At 34.6% G+C, this 21,098-nt stretch overlaps 1 protein-coding gene across 1 annotated transcript in view; it reads right to left on the reverse strand.

Moving 5' to 3' along the window:
- Positions 1–1,454: 1,454 nt before the first annotated feature.
- LOC149799462 (uncharacterized) overlaps positions 1,455–21,098 on the reverse strand; it is a 39,674-nt gene continuing 20,030 nt past the window's right edge. The window contains exon 2 of the mRNA XM_089958821.1: positions 1,455–7,768. Coding sequence (XP_089814947.1) covers positions 6,190–7,768 — 1,579 coding nt within the window. The 3' untranslated portion in view covers positions 1,455–6,189. The remainder of the gene's footprint in view (positions 7,769–21,098) is intronic.

Here is a 21,098-nt window from a genome sequence, read left to right on the forward strand (position 1 = left end):
TTTAGTACGTTCTAGAACAGGTGCATTTTGCAATTTTTAATTAGAAGTTTTAAGGTAGTTTTACCTTGCTCTCGTTATTTCTATATGCGCATTCCAGACTGGTTGCTCATACCGAACGAAAAGCTAATGAGATGTCTGCTCAACTAATAATAATAATAATTTACTTTCTTTTTGTCAAGTTCCTAAATTGTATGTTGTCAACTCCAGAATGCCCTGCATGCCGAGACAGTTTAACGTCTTGTGAAAGGCAATCGTATCTTGTCCTTGTTTTACCGACTCTAATGACTCATAATTGCTTATGACCTACTAACGTATACGTCACAAATGTCAAAACACTTTGACAATTCCGGAAATATTTTGCAGACGTGTGCTCAAAAATACGTTAAAAGGCTGCACGGACGTTCAGAAGTTAGAGATCATAGAAATTTATTACCAGCTAAGGGACAACAAAGTGACCGGAAGTAGACTACATAACGTCTTTTTGTAGACCGTTGGATAGTTTGGGTGCCAGTCATAGCGACGCTTACTGGTGACGGTGTATGAATACTACAGAAAGTTAAATAATGCGTTCCTATCATTACACAAAAACAAATTTTACACTCTCTGCCCACAGGTAGATGTTACTCTTTGTTATTACACAAAGAAAACATGGAAATCTAATTTTAGTCTATATATGCATACAACAACATGTACCAAATGTCATCTGCAAATGTTATACGTGCCCTCAACATATTTCAAGGTAGAAATGTTTCTTAGATGGCGTCAAACGGCATTCCAAATTTAATTCGATGTTGATTGGTTGCTATTTACTGCGCTGACAAGTATCGTTCCTTACAAAATTGTCAGCTGTTATTACAGTATCGTAGTTCCGAACTAAATCGTCAGCCGTCATACTACCTATCGTGGTTTCTAACCAGATCATCTGCTGTCATTAAGCTCTATCGTGGTTCCATACAAAATCATTAAGTTTTATTATACCTATTCGTAGATCCCAATAAAATCATCATCTGTTATTACACCCTATCGTAGTTCCCAACAAGTTCACCAGCTTGTCTCTATTTTGCACTTTGACACCTCCTGCCCAGCGAGTAAAATGATACGTATTCATTAAATTGCAGCGGTCAAGTAAAAAAAAAAAAAAAAAAAAAAAAAAAAAGGATAATCTACATAACTGGGTTGAGATTCGGTCAATACCAAAAGGGTCGTCTTAATTGTTAATTCCAGTCGTTTTAATCCAATGCATTTGCTTCCAGGAAATGTCCCACACTATACATTGAATGTTTTGCAATCGCTTAGGAAATGTAGGACAGCCTCGGTCCAAGTAAATTACCACGTAATTAACCGGAGCTCACAAAAGGTGTTCAAAAATAAAACAACTTAATTATCTACTGAAGCTGGATTAGGGCCGTCGTGGATAGAACTTTATTTTCTAATAAATAATGGAAAGACTGACGTGCTTTGCGATACAACTTTAATGAAACAACTTTTACCACAAAAATATAGTGCAATAACAGCAAAATAGAATATAAGAATATATTTGGCTAAGATAATTATACTGCAAATCAAATTATTGTGACTAGTGATCAGAATCATTAGAAGTAGTCCATCTCTGTGAAACGCCTTATCCCATCCCCCCCCCCACTCTCTCTCTCTCTCTCTCTCTCTCTCTCTCTGTGTGAATTTATACTCAATTTTACTTAGTTAGAATGTTTATACAACGACACAAATAAGTGTGTGTTGACGTGATACTATTTGGGTAATTAAACTACAGATCGAAATAAGAGTGGAAGAAAAGAATAAAATACATATTTCATGAATTAAAATTTTCAATCTAAGTTTCCAACAGGAAAAACGAATGTCCGGCAGATCCACAAAATGCTGTGTTGTTTTGTCATTAAGATTGCCCTCCGGCCAACGATGTTCCCGTTAGTAGATCTCGGCTACAAAGAACATCAATATTTATGAACGTTGCTCTCGGGCTAAACCTACACCACCTAAGCCGGAAACGGAACACATTCAGCTGACGAGCAGGAGGATGACGTACAACTTCCTGCGGAAATGATCAACGCTAGAGTGATTTCAAAATATAACATATTGCTTGCGTATGGAAGAACATTTGAAAACATGTCATCAAATGTGACCTTGAAGTGTCACACAATAGAAATAACTGAGGGTACAAAGGTATACATGTATAAAAATGATACACAGTGCGTGAGTTTCACAACCATCACCATCACAACCTACAGCTCAAGCGATAAAGTTTCGCCACAAATTCGACAAAACTTTACCATCTACAAATACATGCATCGTTTGCCCATGCTTTTATACCTTTATGAAGAGGAGAACAGTATTAAAATTTATCTTCAACAGTTAAGAGTCTCTTTTTGTCAGGCTCACCTATTTTCCCTTCTCAAGTGTATGCCTAAATATTCCCACATTTATGACGTTGATATCTGAAATTTTTGCTTGTTATCGAGGTAGCATTCATTACAGACGTCGGATTTAAATTTGTGCTAAAAGACTAGTGAAACAATACAATATTTAGATTTGGAAACCAGATGACTGAATTCGATCACCAATTATCACCTGCGGCCAAACAAATACATAATAACCAATACTTCTTATTTTAAGAATTGTTAATGGTTATCGGAGTTCCGTTTACTGTCAAAAGTTTTGAAAGAAGACATAACATCTAAGCGCGTGAACTGAACGTCGTTGCACGAGTTTTACAAAATGAACACTCTTGATTACGATACTGTTGGATCACTCATTCAAGATACGAGAAATCGGAACTTTGAATACGTGGTCCAAGATGCTACAAAATCTGTGCATTTCATACTTCTTTTTACACATTTGGATGTGCAGACGATCGTTTTTTTGTTGTTGTTGTTCTTGCTGTTGTTTTCTAAATCTACCATATTAGCACGCTCCATATAACGAGGAATTATCATCCACAAATAAATACATAGCGCTGCAACCTTTCTTCCTTAAACCATTTTTATAATCGACATACAAATTAATTATTTTATGATGTATTTTGACAGATGTTTAAATATTTTGTACACATGTTCATGTATGCAGAAATTGAAACTGTAATACGTGACAGATGGATACTAGATTTGTTTGGGGTTTATTTTTTTTTGGGGGGGGGTCATTGTTTTTTTTTTTTTTTTTTTTTTTTTTTTTTTTTTTTTTTTTGTCATACGTGACTGTTGTATTAATAAAACTTCCTGTTATTAAATCTGAACGGAAGTATTTACCAGAGTTCCACTGTCTATTGTTGGAAACAAACGTTTTTTGTTTAATTGTTTTTTATAGCAACCAATATCAAGGACTCACATTTTTGAACAAGACTTATTCTTAATCAAAGAAGCTTGTTGAAACATCAATAGTTTCCTATCTTTTGACCATAAACATATTTATAACGTTGTTTTTTTTTTCCTTTATCTTTATCGCGAAGTAAACCACCATTCCAACACATTTTAAGCTTTGATATCTTGCAATTTCTAGATCACGCCGAGTTGTCAGCATCAAAACAAAATCCGGACCAGTACGAGACACAAAACATCGATGCATCATCCGGATTGGTGATGGTGACAACGATATGTTATCTAGCAATCAGTTTAGCATTGCTGTGATAATGATGGTTTGCTATCCACTTATCAGTTTGGAGATAATTGTAATATTTATAAAGAGATTATGACGGAAACTCACCAAACTTACAAATTATGAACTTCTGAACATAGGTTGTTCAGTACAGTAATGTTTTGATACGTGTTTTCCGAACGTGATCTTGTTTCAGACGAATATTTTCGTTAAATTATCTGCTTAAAAATGAATAATTGCCTTTTACTGTAAGCATTGAAAAAATCATGATTTGAACCTTTTAAATATTTTACAAATAACGCAAGGTTTCTTAACTAACGTCGCTTTGAAAGCTTTGTTTGCTGCTAATGTACTTGTAGGAAACGAAAGTAAACGTTTGGTACTTTCTTGGACAGAAAATGGATAGGTATATGATAATATGTACCCTATCGGCTCCCAATTATACTGGTCCTTATCCGGATCGACTCTTATCATTTCTGGACCTTCCTCAAGCTTTTTGTATACCTCTGTTGTGACCAAAGCGTACCATTTCGTGCTGTTTGCATACGGTTCATAATTATTTAACATTAACCATACGGGCAAGAACCATACATCCGGTAGGTGAAAATATCGGTTTACTTAAAATCTTATCATGCATTATTCTTTAAAGTCTCAGATGCTATTTTCGTTGAATTTTTCAAACTTAATTCTGGGAAATCTTGCTAATAAATGTTAACAACCTGAGTCGAATGAATATTTAGTCTTTAAGGAAACTTGGCTGTCATGAAAGATTCTATTCGTCAACAAAGCCAAAAGACCAGTAGGGTAAAAAAAAAGCGTAACAATCACCACTTGAAATGATCAGCCAAAAAAGTGTTTCTGATTGGTTGAATGGTGTTGATGCTGCATTAGTAACGTGATATATACTGTCACGTGGGTTATCAAGATGGAGAGCAGTGGCCATTTTTTACCACTATTGTTACTTGAAGTTTTGAACATGATCCTCGTAATAACTTAATTGACGAACATCTCACTTATACATGTATGTGTTTGTGTTCCAAGGAAAAGCATTAAAACAATGTTATGATATTGTCGATTTTACTAAATTGGTTTTGTAAAAGTTGCTTAGCAAATTAGTTTAAAAGGTAAACTACATCCATAACGTGACAATTTATGAAAAATGCGTTGAAGGAAGAAATTATATGCATTGTATGTACAACATATTCCACGCTTTGGTATGTGCCACCCTTGAGATATTTTACATTTTTTTTCTTTCAAAATGTGATTTTCATTTCGGTTTTTCTTTGCACTTACGTTTTGACAATACAAAAGTCTTTCACATTACACCATGAAAAGGGAGATATTTTTCCTTGAACTTCCTTTTACTTAGCGTACTTTCCTTCTGATAAACGTCTCCAACCGCAGTCAGTAATATGGCTTTTCCAATGTTATGATCCAAAATTTGCAAAAGGAAATATATTTCGTGTGCTGTTTTAAAGGTAAACGGTTCAAGCAGACTTCCATTGTTCTGAAAAGACCATCAGTCTAATCTGGGTGTCAATGAGTATTTCAAAGCAACTGGTTAATAATAAATCCCTATTATTTTGGAGAAAATTAATAAATTCTGAGATAATCTTGAACAAATACTTCAGGAAAGAGTTTTCGCTTGTTATTCGCTTTCCTTTACTATATCTGGCATCCTCGATCAGAAGCATAAGACAGTTATATACTAACATTTCTTATGAACGTTCCCATTTCTATGATTTAAGAACCGTTTGCATCTATTGACTACTACTACTCCTACTACTACTCCTACTACTACTACTACTACTACTACTAATAATAATAATAATAATAGGCAGCATAACTGTTTCTCACGAAGGTAGTTTTGTCAGACAAAACAGGCCAAAAGTTCCACCAATACACTGGAACGGATCAAACCTAAAAAACCCAGTGCTCTTCTATAAATAATCTCAAATTATATCCAGGAGATTGCAACATTAAGTTTAAACGGTCCGTGTATAATCTCCCAGATAAACAAGTACATTCTCACTATCAGTTTGACACCTTGTCTCTAGATAACCATCAGTCATTAAATCAGATAAGCAAAATGTCACTCATTTTTCATTGAGTTTGTGAGGGAAGGGCATTTGTAAAGTAAAATGCTGTATTATCAATTTTTAAAGAAACTAGCTACAGAGTGAGTACAACTTCTGGCGAAACAAAATCAATGCGAAATTGTCGGACATTTGGAAATTGTACAATTTGTAGTCGCGAAATAAGTGTATATTGATCCACTATGGGGAAAACCCTTATATAGCGAACAGGAAAAGGAACTGACGGGCAAGAGCCTCCAAAAAATGAGAAACGTCATTGAAAAACAAAACATATAGTTGAGTCACAATATTTACTGTTTGCGGATGTGTTTGTATTTCACTTTCTTTTCAACGTCAGATTTATGCAAAACATAACAGATAAAACTGGAATTCATCGAAATGACAAAGTTTAAAAAGAGAAGGTACTTCTAATACATGCCTGCTTTTCGCTTTGAAAGTTTTGATTTTTTAAGCCCAGTTTTCTTATTTGAATTAATTGTTGTGATCGTTACTTCTCTTCCCCATCTCTCTTTACTAGCCCCGTGCCAAGCTTATCTAAGCTACGTTTGTCATCTTCATCTTTCTTCACAAATCCTGATGCGATTTTATCCACGTATCTTTTCTCTTCCTGACTCACGTCCACTCCTGATGTTTTCTTCACGAAGCCAGCGCCAATTTGATCGATATATCGCTTTTCCTCTTCCACTTGTTCTGGTCCAGTGTCCTTTTTTATAAAACCCATCCCAATTCTATCAGTATATCTTTTATTGGCTGATTCGTCCTTTTTTACGAATCCCATTCCAATTTGATCCAAACGTCTTTTGTCCACAGTTTCGTCTTTTTCGACATGCCCCGTTCCTGTTCCATCCAAATATTGTTTGTCTACTGCTTCATCCTTTTTCACAAAACCCATTCCAATTTTATCGATATATCGTTTGTCCGTAGTATCGTCCTTTTCAACAAAACCCATTCCGATTTTGTCCACGACCATTTTGACTGGTGCGCTATCTTTTTTGACGAAACCCATTCCAATTTTGTCGATATTCCTTTTCTCTGCTACATCATCCCTTTTGATAAAACCCATACCAATCTCGTCAACCTGGCGTTTGTCTGAACCATCTTCCGAATACTCAAGGTCTTTCTTAATGAAACCCATGCCGATTCTTTCCAGACGTCTTTTATCCAAATCATCTATGTTGTCTGCTTTACTGTTCTTTACAAATTCCATGCCAATTTTGTCTTTGTATCTTTTCTCTGCATTTGTGTCATCGCCATCACTAAAGGCATTTTTCTTGACAAATCCTGAACTTATTTTATCCAGATTTCTTTTATCCGCATCATCCTTCTTGATGAAGCCGGAACCTAATCTATCCATGTATCTTTTGCCTATATCCATAATATCTCTTTTGACGAAGCCGTATCCTAACCTGTCCAAGTTTCTTTTGCCATAATAATCTTCGTACGCTTCTACATCATTAGTTCGCGTATCTTTCTTAACAAGGCCCATACCAACTGGATCTAGGAATCTTTTACCAAAGTAAGCCTTATACATTTCTGCACTGTCTAACACTGTGTCCTTCTTGACGAATCCGGCTCCTATTCTATCCAGACTTCGTTTGTCCTCAATCTCATTGGCCACCTCTCTATCAAAGTATTCACCGTCTGCTCTTTCCTCGCTCTTTTTGATAAATCCAGACCCTACCCGATCTACGTATCTTCTATACCGGTCTCTATTCTCCATCCGATGTGTTGGATCAAAAGTTTGGTCATTATAATCTGTACTCCTTTTTCGTCTTATGAATCCCATTCCTAACGTATCAACGTGTCGTTTCATCTTTGCGGTTGATTCATAATCGTGAAAATTCCTTCCATATTCATCATCTCCCAGATCATAATTCATTGGTTGAGAATCTTCAATGTCTTGCGGGAAATATTCATATATATAAGGGTTTCTCTTGAGCAGCCCAAACCCTAATCGATCAACCTGCCTCTTATTCGGAGTCCTTCCAAATTCAGACATTGCTTTTATATATCTGTTTCTGTACCCACTGGGATGGTTGAATCCGACGGTAAGGTAGCCAAACGATCTGTAAATATAAAATAATTTCGTTTAAATGAACGTAAGTGACACGCAAATACGTTAATCAATGAAAAATTTTCAAAATAAGAGAAACTAGCTGTTTTTGTACATTCAACAAACGCTTGCTTTTATCTTGAATGTGTGTTTAAAGTAGAGCTGGACTGACAGACCGATGTTCGTTTGAACAATGGAAAATATTGCTACTTTATGTATATAATGCTGGTGATTTGAGCATTGGATAAGGAAATTCCAGCGGCGAGCACTATTGATATGCAGTTTTAATATATACCGAAAGATTAGCTTATTCTTGTCTATCCACATGTATTCATTTTTAAAGGAAAATCTTAGGCCCTGATATTCCAGACCTGGAGCGACAGAATTGACCCTGGTCTGCGGGCGATGGTCTGGGAAGTATTATGCTGCAACAGATCTGCGCCTACTCTATTGGCATTTGGGTCCGAATTCGATTAAAATGTCGCTTACCAGTCATTGTTTTAAACATGGAGGTCTTCCTTAGTGGCCGATTTGGCAGTCAGGCCAAAAGGAAAATACTCAAATTAAAGTTATAAGAATAAATACGTGATTTGATTCTGAAGCCCTCGAAAGGTAGTCGATGCCCTCTTGTGCCCCCCCCCCCCAAAAAAAATGTGTGTTCAATCGCTCTCTAAATATGAAAATCAACTGTACTTTGAAAGTGTAACTTTGTTTGTTCATGAAATAATACTCAATATTCTGTTTTTTTTTTTTTTTCCTAACTGAAAATGGAGTGTATTACATCATTTAAGAGGAATAGTAACACGGACATTTTCTACACTCGTATTTTTTTTTTCTTCTCCCGAAATGATACATTGGGGGTATCGATTGTTTTAATTCCATATCAAAATGACTGTTACTATTAACATTCCAGCAAGGTCAATTTATTTCTATATCCATTTTAAAGTATCTAAATCAACAAAATGAAGAATTCTATTTATGGTATCAGATGTTGTTCCATTATAGCTCACGAAATGAGAAAAACAGCTGTGAATCGGAACACATCGAGTCTTTTATTTTACCAAATTGTGGACTGGTACAGTAAGAAAAAAGAGGAAATAACCGGAAAATCTCTCAGTACTCAGTCACAGACGTTAAGTTGCATCGTCATAAGAATGTCAGAATGCAGTTCAAATCTTTGATGTGGGCATCCACTAAGGAAACCTTGGACAATACTAGCCTTCGCTATCTGAAAATGTTAGGCTAATGGTTGAATTTGTTAGTAGTTGTTCCTATATTATAGCTATTAAGACGCCAATTTTATGGTAGACGGAGGTGAAAATAAGAAAATTAGTCTGTTGCCGACCTGTAATTGAAAACGTTGACAGTTAAATTAGGTATCGTCTTGTGCATGATTGATTATGTATATTGATTATTCGAGTAACACGCCCGCTTCTTGTTTTCAGCATGTATGTATGTACCAATGGGTAAGTTAATGATAAGATTAATCGGTCAACTTCTTTTCTACTAGTCACCTCTATATAACAATTTTTTACTTGAGAAAGTCTCATTTACACGTAAGGTATTTCATCTTAATCTGTGTCTGAATTGCCCTTGCTTATAATGACTACTTGTTTTTAAATCCAATAGGTGACATATTAGTCTGCACTTCAGCAAATATATTTAGCACATTCGGAAAGATAGTTTTACAGTCAAAACTCTTTCGTGTTTCTACTTGCGAGCCCATAGTTTAGTGAATAAATACAATTTACTCAAACCGGTGAAACTTTTTGTGAAAGTCACTAAGCCAAATAATCAATCAAGTTTTAAATCTCATTCTCTTCGGTTACTTGTATGTTCATCAATATTGTTTTAAAATTTAAGCTCCATTAATGCAGTAGGTTTGAGAAATAGCTTCAAGAACGTCAGTACTTTAATGTTACTGGCGTTTAACTTCCGAAAAATAGGATAGGAGCTAATTTCCTCTCTCCTGTTTTTGATAGTTGAGTATCGAAATAATTTTATACATTTTTGAGATTATCCAAGGTACCAAATTTGGGAACATTGCTATTTTCTAATATGTTTATGTTAGCATGTGCACAATAACTGCCTTGACCTTTGGACTTGACCTTGTACATTATATGTTGGCTAAGAACTAAATTAACTTGTTTCAAGAGTTGGCAATGTTATACCAACTTGCTAATTTAGGTTGAATCTATATACTCTATATTTCTTCAAGACAATCCGAAATAATTACACTGGCATAATTTAAAGTGCTATTCAAGATGGGCGCCATTTTGGGGGTTAGATCAGCATACTTTTCATACAGAACGACATTTTGTTCAATAAAAACGGCAGTTATTATACCGGCATCATTTAATGTACTCTTCACATAGATCCAAGAACTGGTTTTCATAAAATTAACTAATACTAACGTCTGTTTCCATGCTCACTCGTCATGAGAGAAAATGGAGACCTGAGACTGTCAACTCGGTACCGGATTGATCAGCGTGAACGTATTAACTGAAATGAGGCGAGCTGCAAAGTCTGGTTAAAATTCTTTTGTATATGTTCAAGTCACTATGTAAACAAATGGAAGCAGTGACCCTGGGTTTCGCCAGAATGTCTAATATATCTATTTTCAAATTTGTTCACAATTTAGATGACATATTGTTCATTATTACATCGGCACCATTTTTTATTCAGGACCAATCGCATGTTGTGTTTGTATATTTGTGAAAAACCCACGTCAATACAACCAACCAATCAGGAGAAGCAGTCATAGCAAAATTTAATGATGGCCGTCAAGGAAGCCATTTTGGAGTTAGATCAGCATTATTTTAATATGGAACGAACAACACACCGGTAGAAGCATTCAAAAGAAAATTCATCCGTTCAAGTGGTGAAGCCCATAACAAGATTTTGTAATGGTTGCTCTTAAGCCAATTTTTGGGAGATCATATCAACATTATTTTCATTCAAGGGCTGCAAAATAAACTCTTTTAGAGAGAACCGTATGCCCCCATATGACCATACGTTTAGGATGAGCAGCGATATAATAATTTCCCTTGATGTCACTAGGGCGGCTATGTTATCTTTTAGATTAGCAATCTTTTTATATAGGACCGTTTACACGTTCAAAAGAGTCCTTCAGTGTCAATAGGATGTCATCTCACACAAACACACACACATACATACACACACATACATATATATGATTATAATGATTAAATTATTTCCAAGATGTCAGTCGTGATGATATTTTGAATAAAAATGTTTGGGGACCATTTTTTAAGAACTATCTACGTCTAATAAAAGTCTGTTAGTGGAAACCTCACTATCGATACTACCGTCTACTTTGGAGGAATGGCAATAGCAAAAATTTAAAAATGACCGCCATATTGCATGAAAAATGGGCACTATTTTTATTTTGGACCGGCTGGACACTGGGATGAAAGTGTTTGTAAAGGTTAATGATAATCCTTTTAGTAGCTGGATGGCAGGGTGGGAGCTCCATGGGGGACGGAAGCGTTCTTCTAGCGAGAACAAACTTGTTCTAACGAACGGAGGGATATGGAACAGTATGCCGCTTCATAAGTGCTTGTGGTCATTGACTGCCACAGCTAAACAGAACAGAGTGCAGGCTATTTAAATACTGGAATGTCGGAAGCAATACATGTCTATTTATTGCTTCTGTCACTTGGACAAGATAATTCAAGTAGAACATTTCAGATCTTAGTAACGATATTGTATCAGTAGTATGTTTAACTGAGTTACTATGGAACATGCCAAGCACGTTTCCGTTAGCGCAAAAATGTATTTTTGATCAGGGGAAAAAAGACTGTTCCCTGAATATAGAATATTCAAAATTATACGAATAATGTTATAACTTTTATTTCAATTTCCGATGTCTCTGCGTACTGTGGCTTGAAATCTAACTATAAATTAACATAAAAATAAACGTTTAGCATACTCACCATTTACAACAAAGGACAATTGATGATACTGAATAAATTTTCATCTTTGGTAAGATTATTAATTCATACTTTTAGAAACACTCGTTGTAAACACAGAGGCTCAGAAGAAAGGCGTTTCAAATCATATTCAGACAGTTACACAGAATCTGTACCGTTTAAGACAATATTTGTAATTTAATGCATTTCAAGAATGATTTTATGATACCAGCGTATTTATGCTGATTGGAAAGAATTTGATAATATATTCTGAAAAAGGATACTCCATAGTTTAAAACTCCAATTTCAAGTATTTAAAGGGAAATACCTTCAGATTCAAAGGCAATTTCATTTACTTTCCAGAAATACAAAGAGGTTCAATGACAATGTCATTTACTTCCCGGAAATACCTCGAGGTTCAACGAAATATCGGGTCTTATTATTTGTATTCATATTTCAATAACCGTCTTCAATCATGAAACAAAAGTAGTTCTCATTAAAAGCAAGGCAAAATAAATAACCAATCTAAGAACAAGAATAAAAAAAGTGTCAATGAAACATGATGAATAGTGCCGTTTGCAAAGTTTTGTGCCACTGAATAGTGGTAACGAACGCTGTTATACTAGGACAGGGAAATTCTTCAAAGCAATAGATTGAAAACATCCGAAAGATATCAACTTTATCACTTTTTGAGAACTATGAATTATGCATGACATTAATTTTTTTTGAATTTAGACTGTGTAGCTAGTTTAAGGAAAATGAGAATGTGCGTTTGCTACGATAGTCGTATTACGTTTTCAATTTACAAATACAATTAGGTTTGTGAGAGTTGTCCAACATCGCAATGCTTTTACGAAGTAAAAATAGACTGTTTATTTGATAAATACAATATCCGTTCTGTACCAATTACTAACATTGGTCATACCAGAGTATTTACAAATTTAAATTAGAAGCTCTACATATGCGAGTTAACAAGGCCTCTCGGGGGCGTTGGTGCTAATTATCCTCTGAAGAGCTCTTCTTACTGTAGACGGTCAACGAAAGCGAAAATGCACAAGAGCCACTTGAATGAGTTTATTTATTGATTCAGTTCTCCGTTGAAGAACGGATGATAAGAGCCGATCCCCCGGGGAACAATGATCGTTGAGTATCACATAGAGTGTGCCCTGGAAGATCATGGATTGCTATATCAAAACTATATATATATATATATATATATATATATATATATATATATATATATATATATATATATATATATATATATATATATATATATATATATATATATATATATATATATATATATATATATATATATATATATATATATATATATATATATATATGTATGTATATCTATATATATATATATATATATATATATATATATATATATATATCTGTATGTATATCTATATATATATATATCTATATATATATATATATATATATATATATATATATATATATATATATATATATATATATATATCTGTGTGTGTGTGTGTGTGTGTGTGTGTGTGTACAAGCCATCAATGATCAGCTGCCGGATTAGTTAGATCGCCGCATCAAATACGGATCATAACAAAATGCGAAAGTACTGCACAAATGAAATGTTTCAGGACTCAGTAAATACATGTGCCATGGACACATTGTCAGCATGTTTCTTGGACACTTTGTCAGAATGTTTCCTTGATATTTTGTCGGTATGTTTATTGGACAACTTTTACATTATGTTTAGTAGTATGATTTGGAACTGAAATTTGTACAATTTGGCGGTCAGCACCTAGACATGTTTTGAGGTTAAATGCAGAAGGGAGCATCGTTTAATAGTCCAAAGCAGATGCATAATGTTTTCATAATTACAAATGCTCCCAATTTGACGGTTTCATGCCTGTCTGAGTACCAGAACATTTTAAAATACAGTACGAGCCATACAAAAGTGCTTGCAAAGTTTTTAAAACTATTGCAGATTAATTAAAACAGTTTGACGTGGATCATTTTACTAAGTCATTGTTATTCTGACATGCGCGTTCGTGGGAACGAGTTAAAATATCTGGTGATTGCTTTTAAATTGAAGGACACTTGATAATTTATTCATACTAAAATGGGGTAACAATTGTCGGTTTTGCCAATGTCTATTACGGTTTCCTATTTTTCCCATGTCAACTACACGCTAAACGGCAAATGTAATAGATTAAGAGAACCGAAACGTATTTTCTACTTCTACTTCTATGCCCTAGATCCGCTCCTCTCATCTTTCATTCTCATGCTGAAACTACGTCAAGAAATGCTGTACGAGAAGTTTATGAATTCAGGTACGAGAATTCATTCAGGCAGCATATTTTGATGCGTGACTTGGAACGTTATTTAATTGTGTTTAAAAAAAAAGATTAACATACGTATGATTTGTATAATAGGTTGTGTTTTAACACAAGCGTATTATCATAGCTACCATCTATTTAAACATGAATCTATTAATTCGATGAAGCAACAAAAATTATCAGCAAAATGCAACCAATTTAATCGATGTCAGCAACTTTGACATGAAATAGTCACCGAGTTGCAAGGAAACGGAATACACATTTAAAACTTGGAACACTGAGGTGTGGGGGAAGGCACCGTCATTCTAGTATAATATCTAGATTAGATCTTTTGGTTGACAAATTATTATTATTATTATTATTATTATTATTATATATATATATATATATATATATATATATATATATATATATATATATATATATATATATATATATATATATATATATATATATATATATATATATATATATATATATATACATACATACATACATACATACATATATGTAAGTGTGTGTGTGTATGTTTAGAGTTCAAGAAAGGACATCACGTTAAAAAATAATAATTGTTAGAAATCTTCATAAAATCATATGATTCGGGACCGACCTTTTTTCCCGAAAGCAATAAATTAATTTTTTTTACTGCCAATTAGTTACGTTTTACAATCAGTCATTTCAACGGCTGATATACCAATTAAATAAGAAAGCAAGCATTAAGTTCTTCGGGAAAGAAATGCATCCTTGACGATGACGTATGTTTCTCTAATAACGATAGAAGATTGTCATCTTTCCAGCAGAGTTAATCTTTCCAGATGAATCGTGAACAATCCCCTTAGATTTGATATCTATTAATAACAATACTGCATATCTGATGTGCGGTACGACTATGTCCTTTGTGAGTCCTTGCATGAAGCTGAAAATAACTGTTTGTATTCATTTCACATTTGAATCAAATCACATGGGCCTTACTTCAAAACGCAGCTTTGTGTATTTCATGAGTTTTGACAAATTACATTTTCATCGCTCCGATAAGGTTCCATTTTGAAATGTAACAAATAATCCTTCAGGTCTAATTTACTAAGTATCATTGGGTTGAAACCTTTCATTCATGAAAGAGTCATACTTTATATTCAAACTGATAGCTATAATAATACCATTTATGTCAAACACCTGCGCGCTTGTGCTCAATTCCCGTTTGTGAGCCTAAAGTAGATTATACTGGCAAGGAAACAGTTTAAAGCGAGAATGTCAAACGCTAAGATCGGGTAAACCAGCATGGTAACTATTTCGCGCAAAGTTTAAAGGATAAACATGGCGCTCTTTCATATAATTGGCGTGTTTCTTGATATTGTTATTGTTGTTGTTTCGGTTTAGCGCCATTTTTATGACATGAAATGCCACACATTGCAGCCAGTTTATTTGGCAGAGGAAGACCCCGATAGGAACCACCAATACAAGGGAAGATGCAGGCAAACTTTCTTACATAACCACGTTGACGGAGCCCAGGACTCAGACCCACTTAGAAAGAAGTTAGGTGTCAGTGATCTATAAAGGCGAGCACTTTAGTTCACTCGGCCACCAGGAGTCCACCAAATAATGGTAAAATGTGTCTAGTCCAGGAACATAAAGTTACACACGTAATTACTTTAGTTATTCAGGCAAGTATGCAGTGTTCAGGAAACTGTGTACTTAGATAAATTATGGAGGTAAAAGTTCAGTACAAAAAGTCAACCACAGTAAAGTGTTCAATTATTTTGCAAGCTATTTAGCTGACAGTTAGGAATCTTAAATATGGTAATTCATTCTATTATCCTGATAATTAGTTAAACGTCTGTTTGTCAAACACTGTAATGAATGGTATGTTTCAGATAAGCATTCAGTAAAAAGACAATTAAAAATACGGCAATGAATATGATTATACTGAGAAGTCTCGCAGTCAAAAGACGGTAAAGACGCACAATATCATGGCAAGTACTCAGTCCAAAATCTGAAGGCCAAACACTGTAATGAATTTGAGTCAAAGGTCAGATAGTCGTACACGGTGATAAATTTTCATTACCCAAGCTAGTATTATGTCAGAGATCAGATCATAGCATGTAGTCAGTCCAAAATCAGAAAGTCATACACGGCAATGTGCTAAATTAGCCGGACAAAAATATTCAGTCCAAAGTAAGAAGTTCAGACGAGGCACATTCTCAAATTATTCCGGCAAATATTCGGTAAAAAGTTAGATGTTAAAAATGGTATTAACTACAGTATATTACATCAACCGTATTGTAAACAATCTGGGAAACGCTTATATAGGGTTGCACAGGGAAATTAGGAGGGAACTTGCAGATAATGCAGTTTAAGAGAGCTGAATATATATTGTTCCGATCCGTGGACTCAGCAGAACAATAGCTTTGTTCAGTGGTGAAAGGCATTAATTTGCACTCCTGATTATATGCCACGTTGTCTTGTTCGGAATATATTTTACCCCTTTGTAACAGAACGCAGCTTCAAAAAGATGTTAACGATTAAAGAACAACACATGGTAAAAATTATAACAATATGCAGGTAGCCGAATAGTCGCAAATAAAAAAACAAAAGTTGGTCGAGAGGAGTCACAGATGTGTAGACCATTGTTTTATTAATGTTATCATCATTGTCTTTATCAGAATGTTCCAAGCAGCTAAATTACCATTTTTAGTGGGATCGTATGCTTCCCTATGAAATAATGTAAATGAACTTTCTGTAAGCTATACTTGATGTAACTATTTAAAAGATGTAAGGCAAACAAGAGCATACATCAGTCGTCACGATGCAAAAAGTAAAAATGAAAGGTTCAGCTTAAGGGTAGCACCTTGCAGAGTTAAACGATCGAATAATTGTAAGAAGTAATATTAATATTTTTGGATCTATTATAAACAGACCGCTGAAGTTGCTGAAATACACGCAGAGCCACCAGCTGTTGTAATATTGTTTTGCTGGGTCTAGTAGAAAAACAAATAATACAGCACACACTTTGTGGATCGAGTAGTTTATTGACTTACCTCATTCATCAATAGCTCATGGGCGTCAACATTAATTTTTAATTTTTCCGAGGGGAGAGGGGCGGCAAGCCGAAATAAAAGGGATATTTATATGCTGCACAATCGATATACCCCACCCGTTAATAACGCCCATGATTCGGAATTTGAGATGATGCAACGGAAAGAAAGTAATCGATTATTGTATTCATTATTACGTTGAGGTATGAACTAAACTGCAGTATTTAAACTAGATTCACATATAGTAGCTATGTTAGCGGTTTACAGAGCTTAATTGATCAAGCAATAATGTAATCTTCGAAGTCATTGCATTTATACATGGAACAAGTTCTTACAAGTCATCCAAGCCAGTGATCACTGTTTGATAAATTTTCCATGGAACGGATTAATAACAGAACAAGCCAGTAGTGGTATTTTAAAGAACCGCTAAGCATGTAGTCATGGCAAAAACAATTCGGTTGGGGAGGTATGAAATTCTGATGAGAAATATCCTAAGTTTCAACGAAAACGAAGCTCAAGTCTACGGAACTTACGCTCAGACAAAAGCAATTTGTCGGATCAAAAGTATAAATGCTTGAACGTACTTGAAACGTTTCATGTCTAAATCAATCAGGATAGTCTGTCATTTTGAGATGCAAAGAATTTCGAGTTGAATCCTGCGGAATCTATTGAGATGCACTTAAACTTATCCCAAAAATCATGATATGTTCAAATGGTAACTTGATTATGGTTATGAATATCGCTAATAAATGATGGGGTGACATTAATATCGCTGATAAATTATGGGGTTACTTGAATATCGCCGATAAATCATTGGGTGACTTGACTATCGTTAGTATATCATGGGTGAATTTTGATCTCTAATACTTTAATTAAGAACCTTACAATGTGAGGCAGCAGGGATAGAGACGCGTATTCATCAACTTAAACAAAAGTAGTATTTCCAAAATTTTTTTTTACAGAATTCATTTATGCATTTAATGAACATGATTTACGAATCAATTGTGATATGAATTACGTGTAATCTTTACCGTAATCTTCGGCGGCACACATATACTACTGAATAAACAATGATCACTATAAACAGCCACACTGCAGACATCGCAGCGATATGACCAAATTTGTTAACATTCTAAATCACACACACAAACACACACACACACGCACACATACGCACACATAAATCAAAATTTTGATATGGATTGTGTCTTCAGTAAGTAGAGAATCAAATCACAAATAGGTTTTCGTAAAAATATGAATGCTTTGGGAAATGAATATTTATGTTTTAATATTTTGTCGTTTACCAGTAGAAATGATTTTAGATTAACAAATATTCTAACCTATAACATCTATATCTTTTGCAAGTTTCAACAATATTTATTTTGAAACGTTTAAAAAAATAAGTAGTGTGATTTATCCATTACGACGGACTTGGAGACATGCAAAATCGAGTTCTCGTTAATAATTATCCTTATTCGTGAAATAGTATTGGTGTATCAAAACAGAAAGCAAGGAATGAAAATAAATCAGCTGAAATTGTCCGGGGGTGCGAGGGAGGATAGAGGTTGGAAACTGACATAAAAATTGCTCTCTCCAGTAAAGATGGGGTTCCAACAAAAAACATTGCTCGGATTCCTCAGCCCCTCTGGCCAATACCGAACACATAATAAATTTACGCATATGGCCAAAACTGGCAATGCATTTATATTTGTTAATTAATAACACTGGAATAAAATATGCATTATGCGGTAATTTGGTTTCATAGATCGAGTAAATAGGTATAAAAATGAAAATACGCTAGGCACACTTGATTAGTATTTACGTCCACAGCAGTTGATAAGAAGACTTAGAACTGTTTGTGTAAGGCAATATCTCACTTACTCAGAGTATCAATTGTCGCGAAAGTATTCATAAATGTAAAAATGCATCACAGACTGCGGAGACTGAATATCAAAGTAAGTACGGCGCGTAAATGCAGCGGGTCCCTCTAAAATGATCCAAATCAGGCTCCGCGCTTGCTGAGGTCGGTGCTGAAGTCTCCAATCAGGTAACAGGAAATAACCAAGTTACGAAGCATCAGAAAAGCAAATATATATCAGTCAAAATCATTGTTATAAAATTAAATTCTTTCTTTATATACATCACCTTGAAGTGTATCAAAATACCGTCAATACTTACGTAGACTTTAAAAATGATATATAATATACTATAGCTACCTCAACGTATTTGTTTTGCAATAAACTTTAAACCGGCACTATCAACATAGTCGTACGATTGAAACCATGACACCTTATACCATTTCAGACATTAAGACAACCGCCGATTTTGAACTATGCCGGCCAGGAATTGACACGTGGATACTTGACGGTATGTCAATATGTGCCGGAACTTGCTATTCATTTACACAAGATACATTCATTTCTTGTCGCAAGTTCACTGATTCGAGATAATTCGAATAAACATTCAGCGTAAATGCGAGGTAGCTTGTATGGCGGACACTCTTAGATATAATGTATATAGTCCGATCTTCCAGAACGTTAGTTGAAGCAATTAAAGGGGTTGAACCTCTTCGGAATCACGTGTCACCGTATTGACCAAACCAGGCAATACTTGTATTGTTACTCGGTATATCTACTTTAAATCAACGACATTGACGGGTGAACATCATAGTAAAAAGTAAAATTATAGAATGTCAGACAAATGACAAAGACTCTTAAACCACTTAGTTCTCCCAACTGGTTGAGATGTTCATATCAGGGCCGCGAGCAGTGTATGACAACTAGGACGAAATACTGGGGGCCCACAACTGTCAAGGGGCCAACCGCCTTCTCTGGTTTTAATTCATATGGGGCCTACTGGACAATTGTTTCCTAGGGACCACAAATCCTGCCAGTGGCCCTGGTTCAAATATATCTATCTATCTATCTACATTTATTACTAATCTTTATATCATTCAATCGCATAAAAAGTTATTGTTTTCATCTGGTTTCAATTCCTCCTTCGCAATAAAAAAAAGAATTATTAGGTAGAATATAAGAAGAAAAATGCTGGAACATTCCTAACGACTGGAAAGCATGCAATTTCACATTGGCGATCCGGAAGAAATATAATCAAGTCATTCGATACAAATAATTAATGGATTCATATCTCTTGGTAATTCACTCGGCACTTGGTTAATTAATCTTGAACCACTTTTTGTGTTAATCTGTCACTGTGTCATTTTATTACAGGAAATTAATGGGCTTTTTCATCTCTCGTTCTTTGACACATTTAGTTGATGACATCATTGTGATGATGACCAGAAAACTATCACGTTTAATCGATGACATGTTTGGTCATGGTGATCAGAAAACCATCACGTTTAATCGATGACATGTTTGGTCATGGTGATCAGAAACCCATCATGTTTAATCGATGACATGATTGGTGATGGTAATCAGAAAACCATCACATTTAATCGATGACATGACTGGTCATAGTGATCAGAAAACCATCACGTTTAATCGATGACATGTTTGGTCATAGTGATCAGAAAACCATCATGTTTAATCGATGACATGTTTGGTCATGGTGATCAGAAAAGAAACAAATTAAAATAATGCAATTGAAGGAAACTAAATTTATTATATTTCTTACACGTCTCTTTCATCCAGTTTGACTAAATAAATCAATGAATGAAATTTACTGCATGAAGCCAATGTGAGGTAATCCTAAAAATTATAATGTACATAAAACATATAACTTTAATTGTAAAGTGCATTTCTTTAATTATTCTTACAATAAATCATCATTGATTATCGTTCTCGGTGAAATTAACAACATTCATAAATATGTAGACTAATTAAAATAATTAAAATCCAGTAGATATCTACAACAAATTAGAGATAATACTTGCTAGAATTCATTATATTCGATGGTATGTTTATTGCCAGGTATTCGAAATTACACATCATTCTGATTACATTGCTACAATGGTAGTTGATTAATTCGATACATGTATACATCTTAAACCATACTCGACGATCTGAATATGACAATAACTTTCTCAGTTA

Source organism: Sinohyriopsis cumingii, chromosome 5, assembly GCF_028554795.1.
Source record: "Sinohyriopsis cumingii isolate HCF-2022 chromosome 5, ASM2855479v2, whole genome shotgun sequence".
Taxonomy (NCBI): domain Eukaryota; kingdom Metazoa; phylum Mollusca; class Bivalvia; order Unionida; family Unionidae; genus Sinohyriopsis; species Sinohyriopsis cumingii.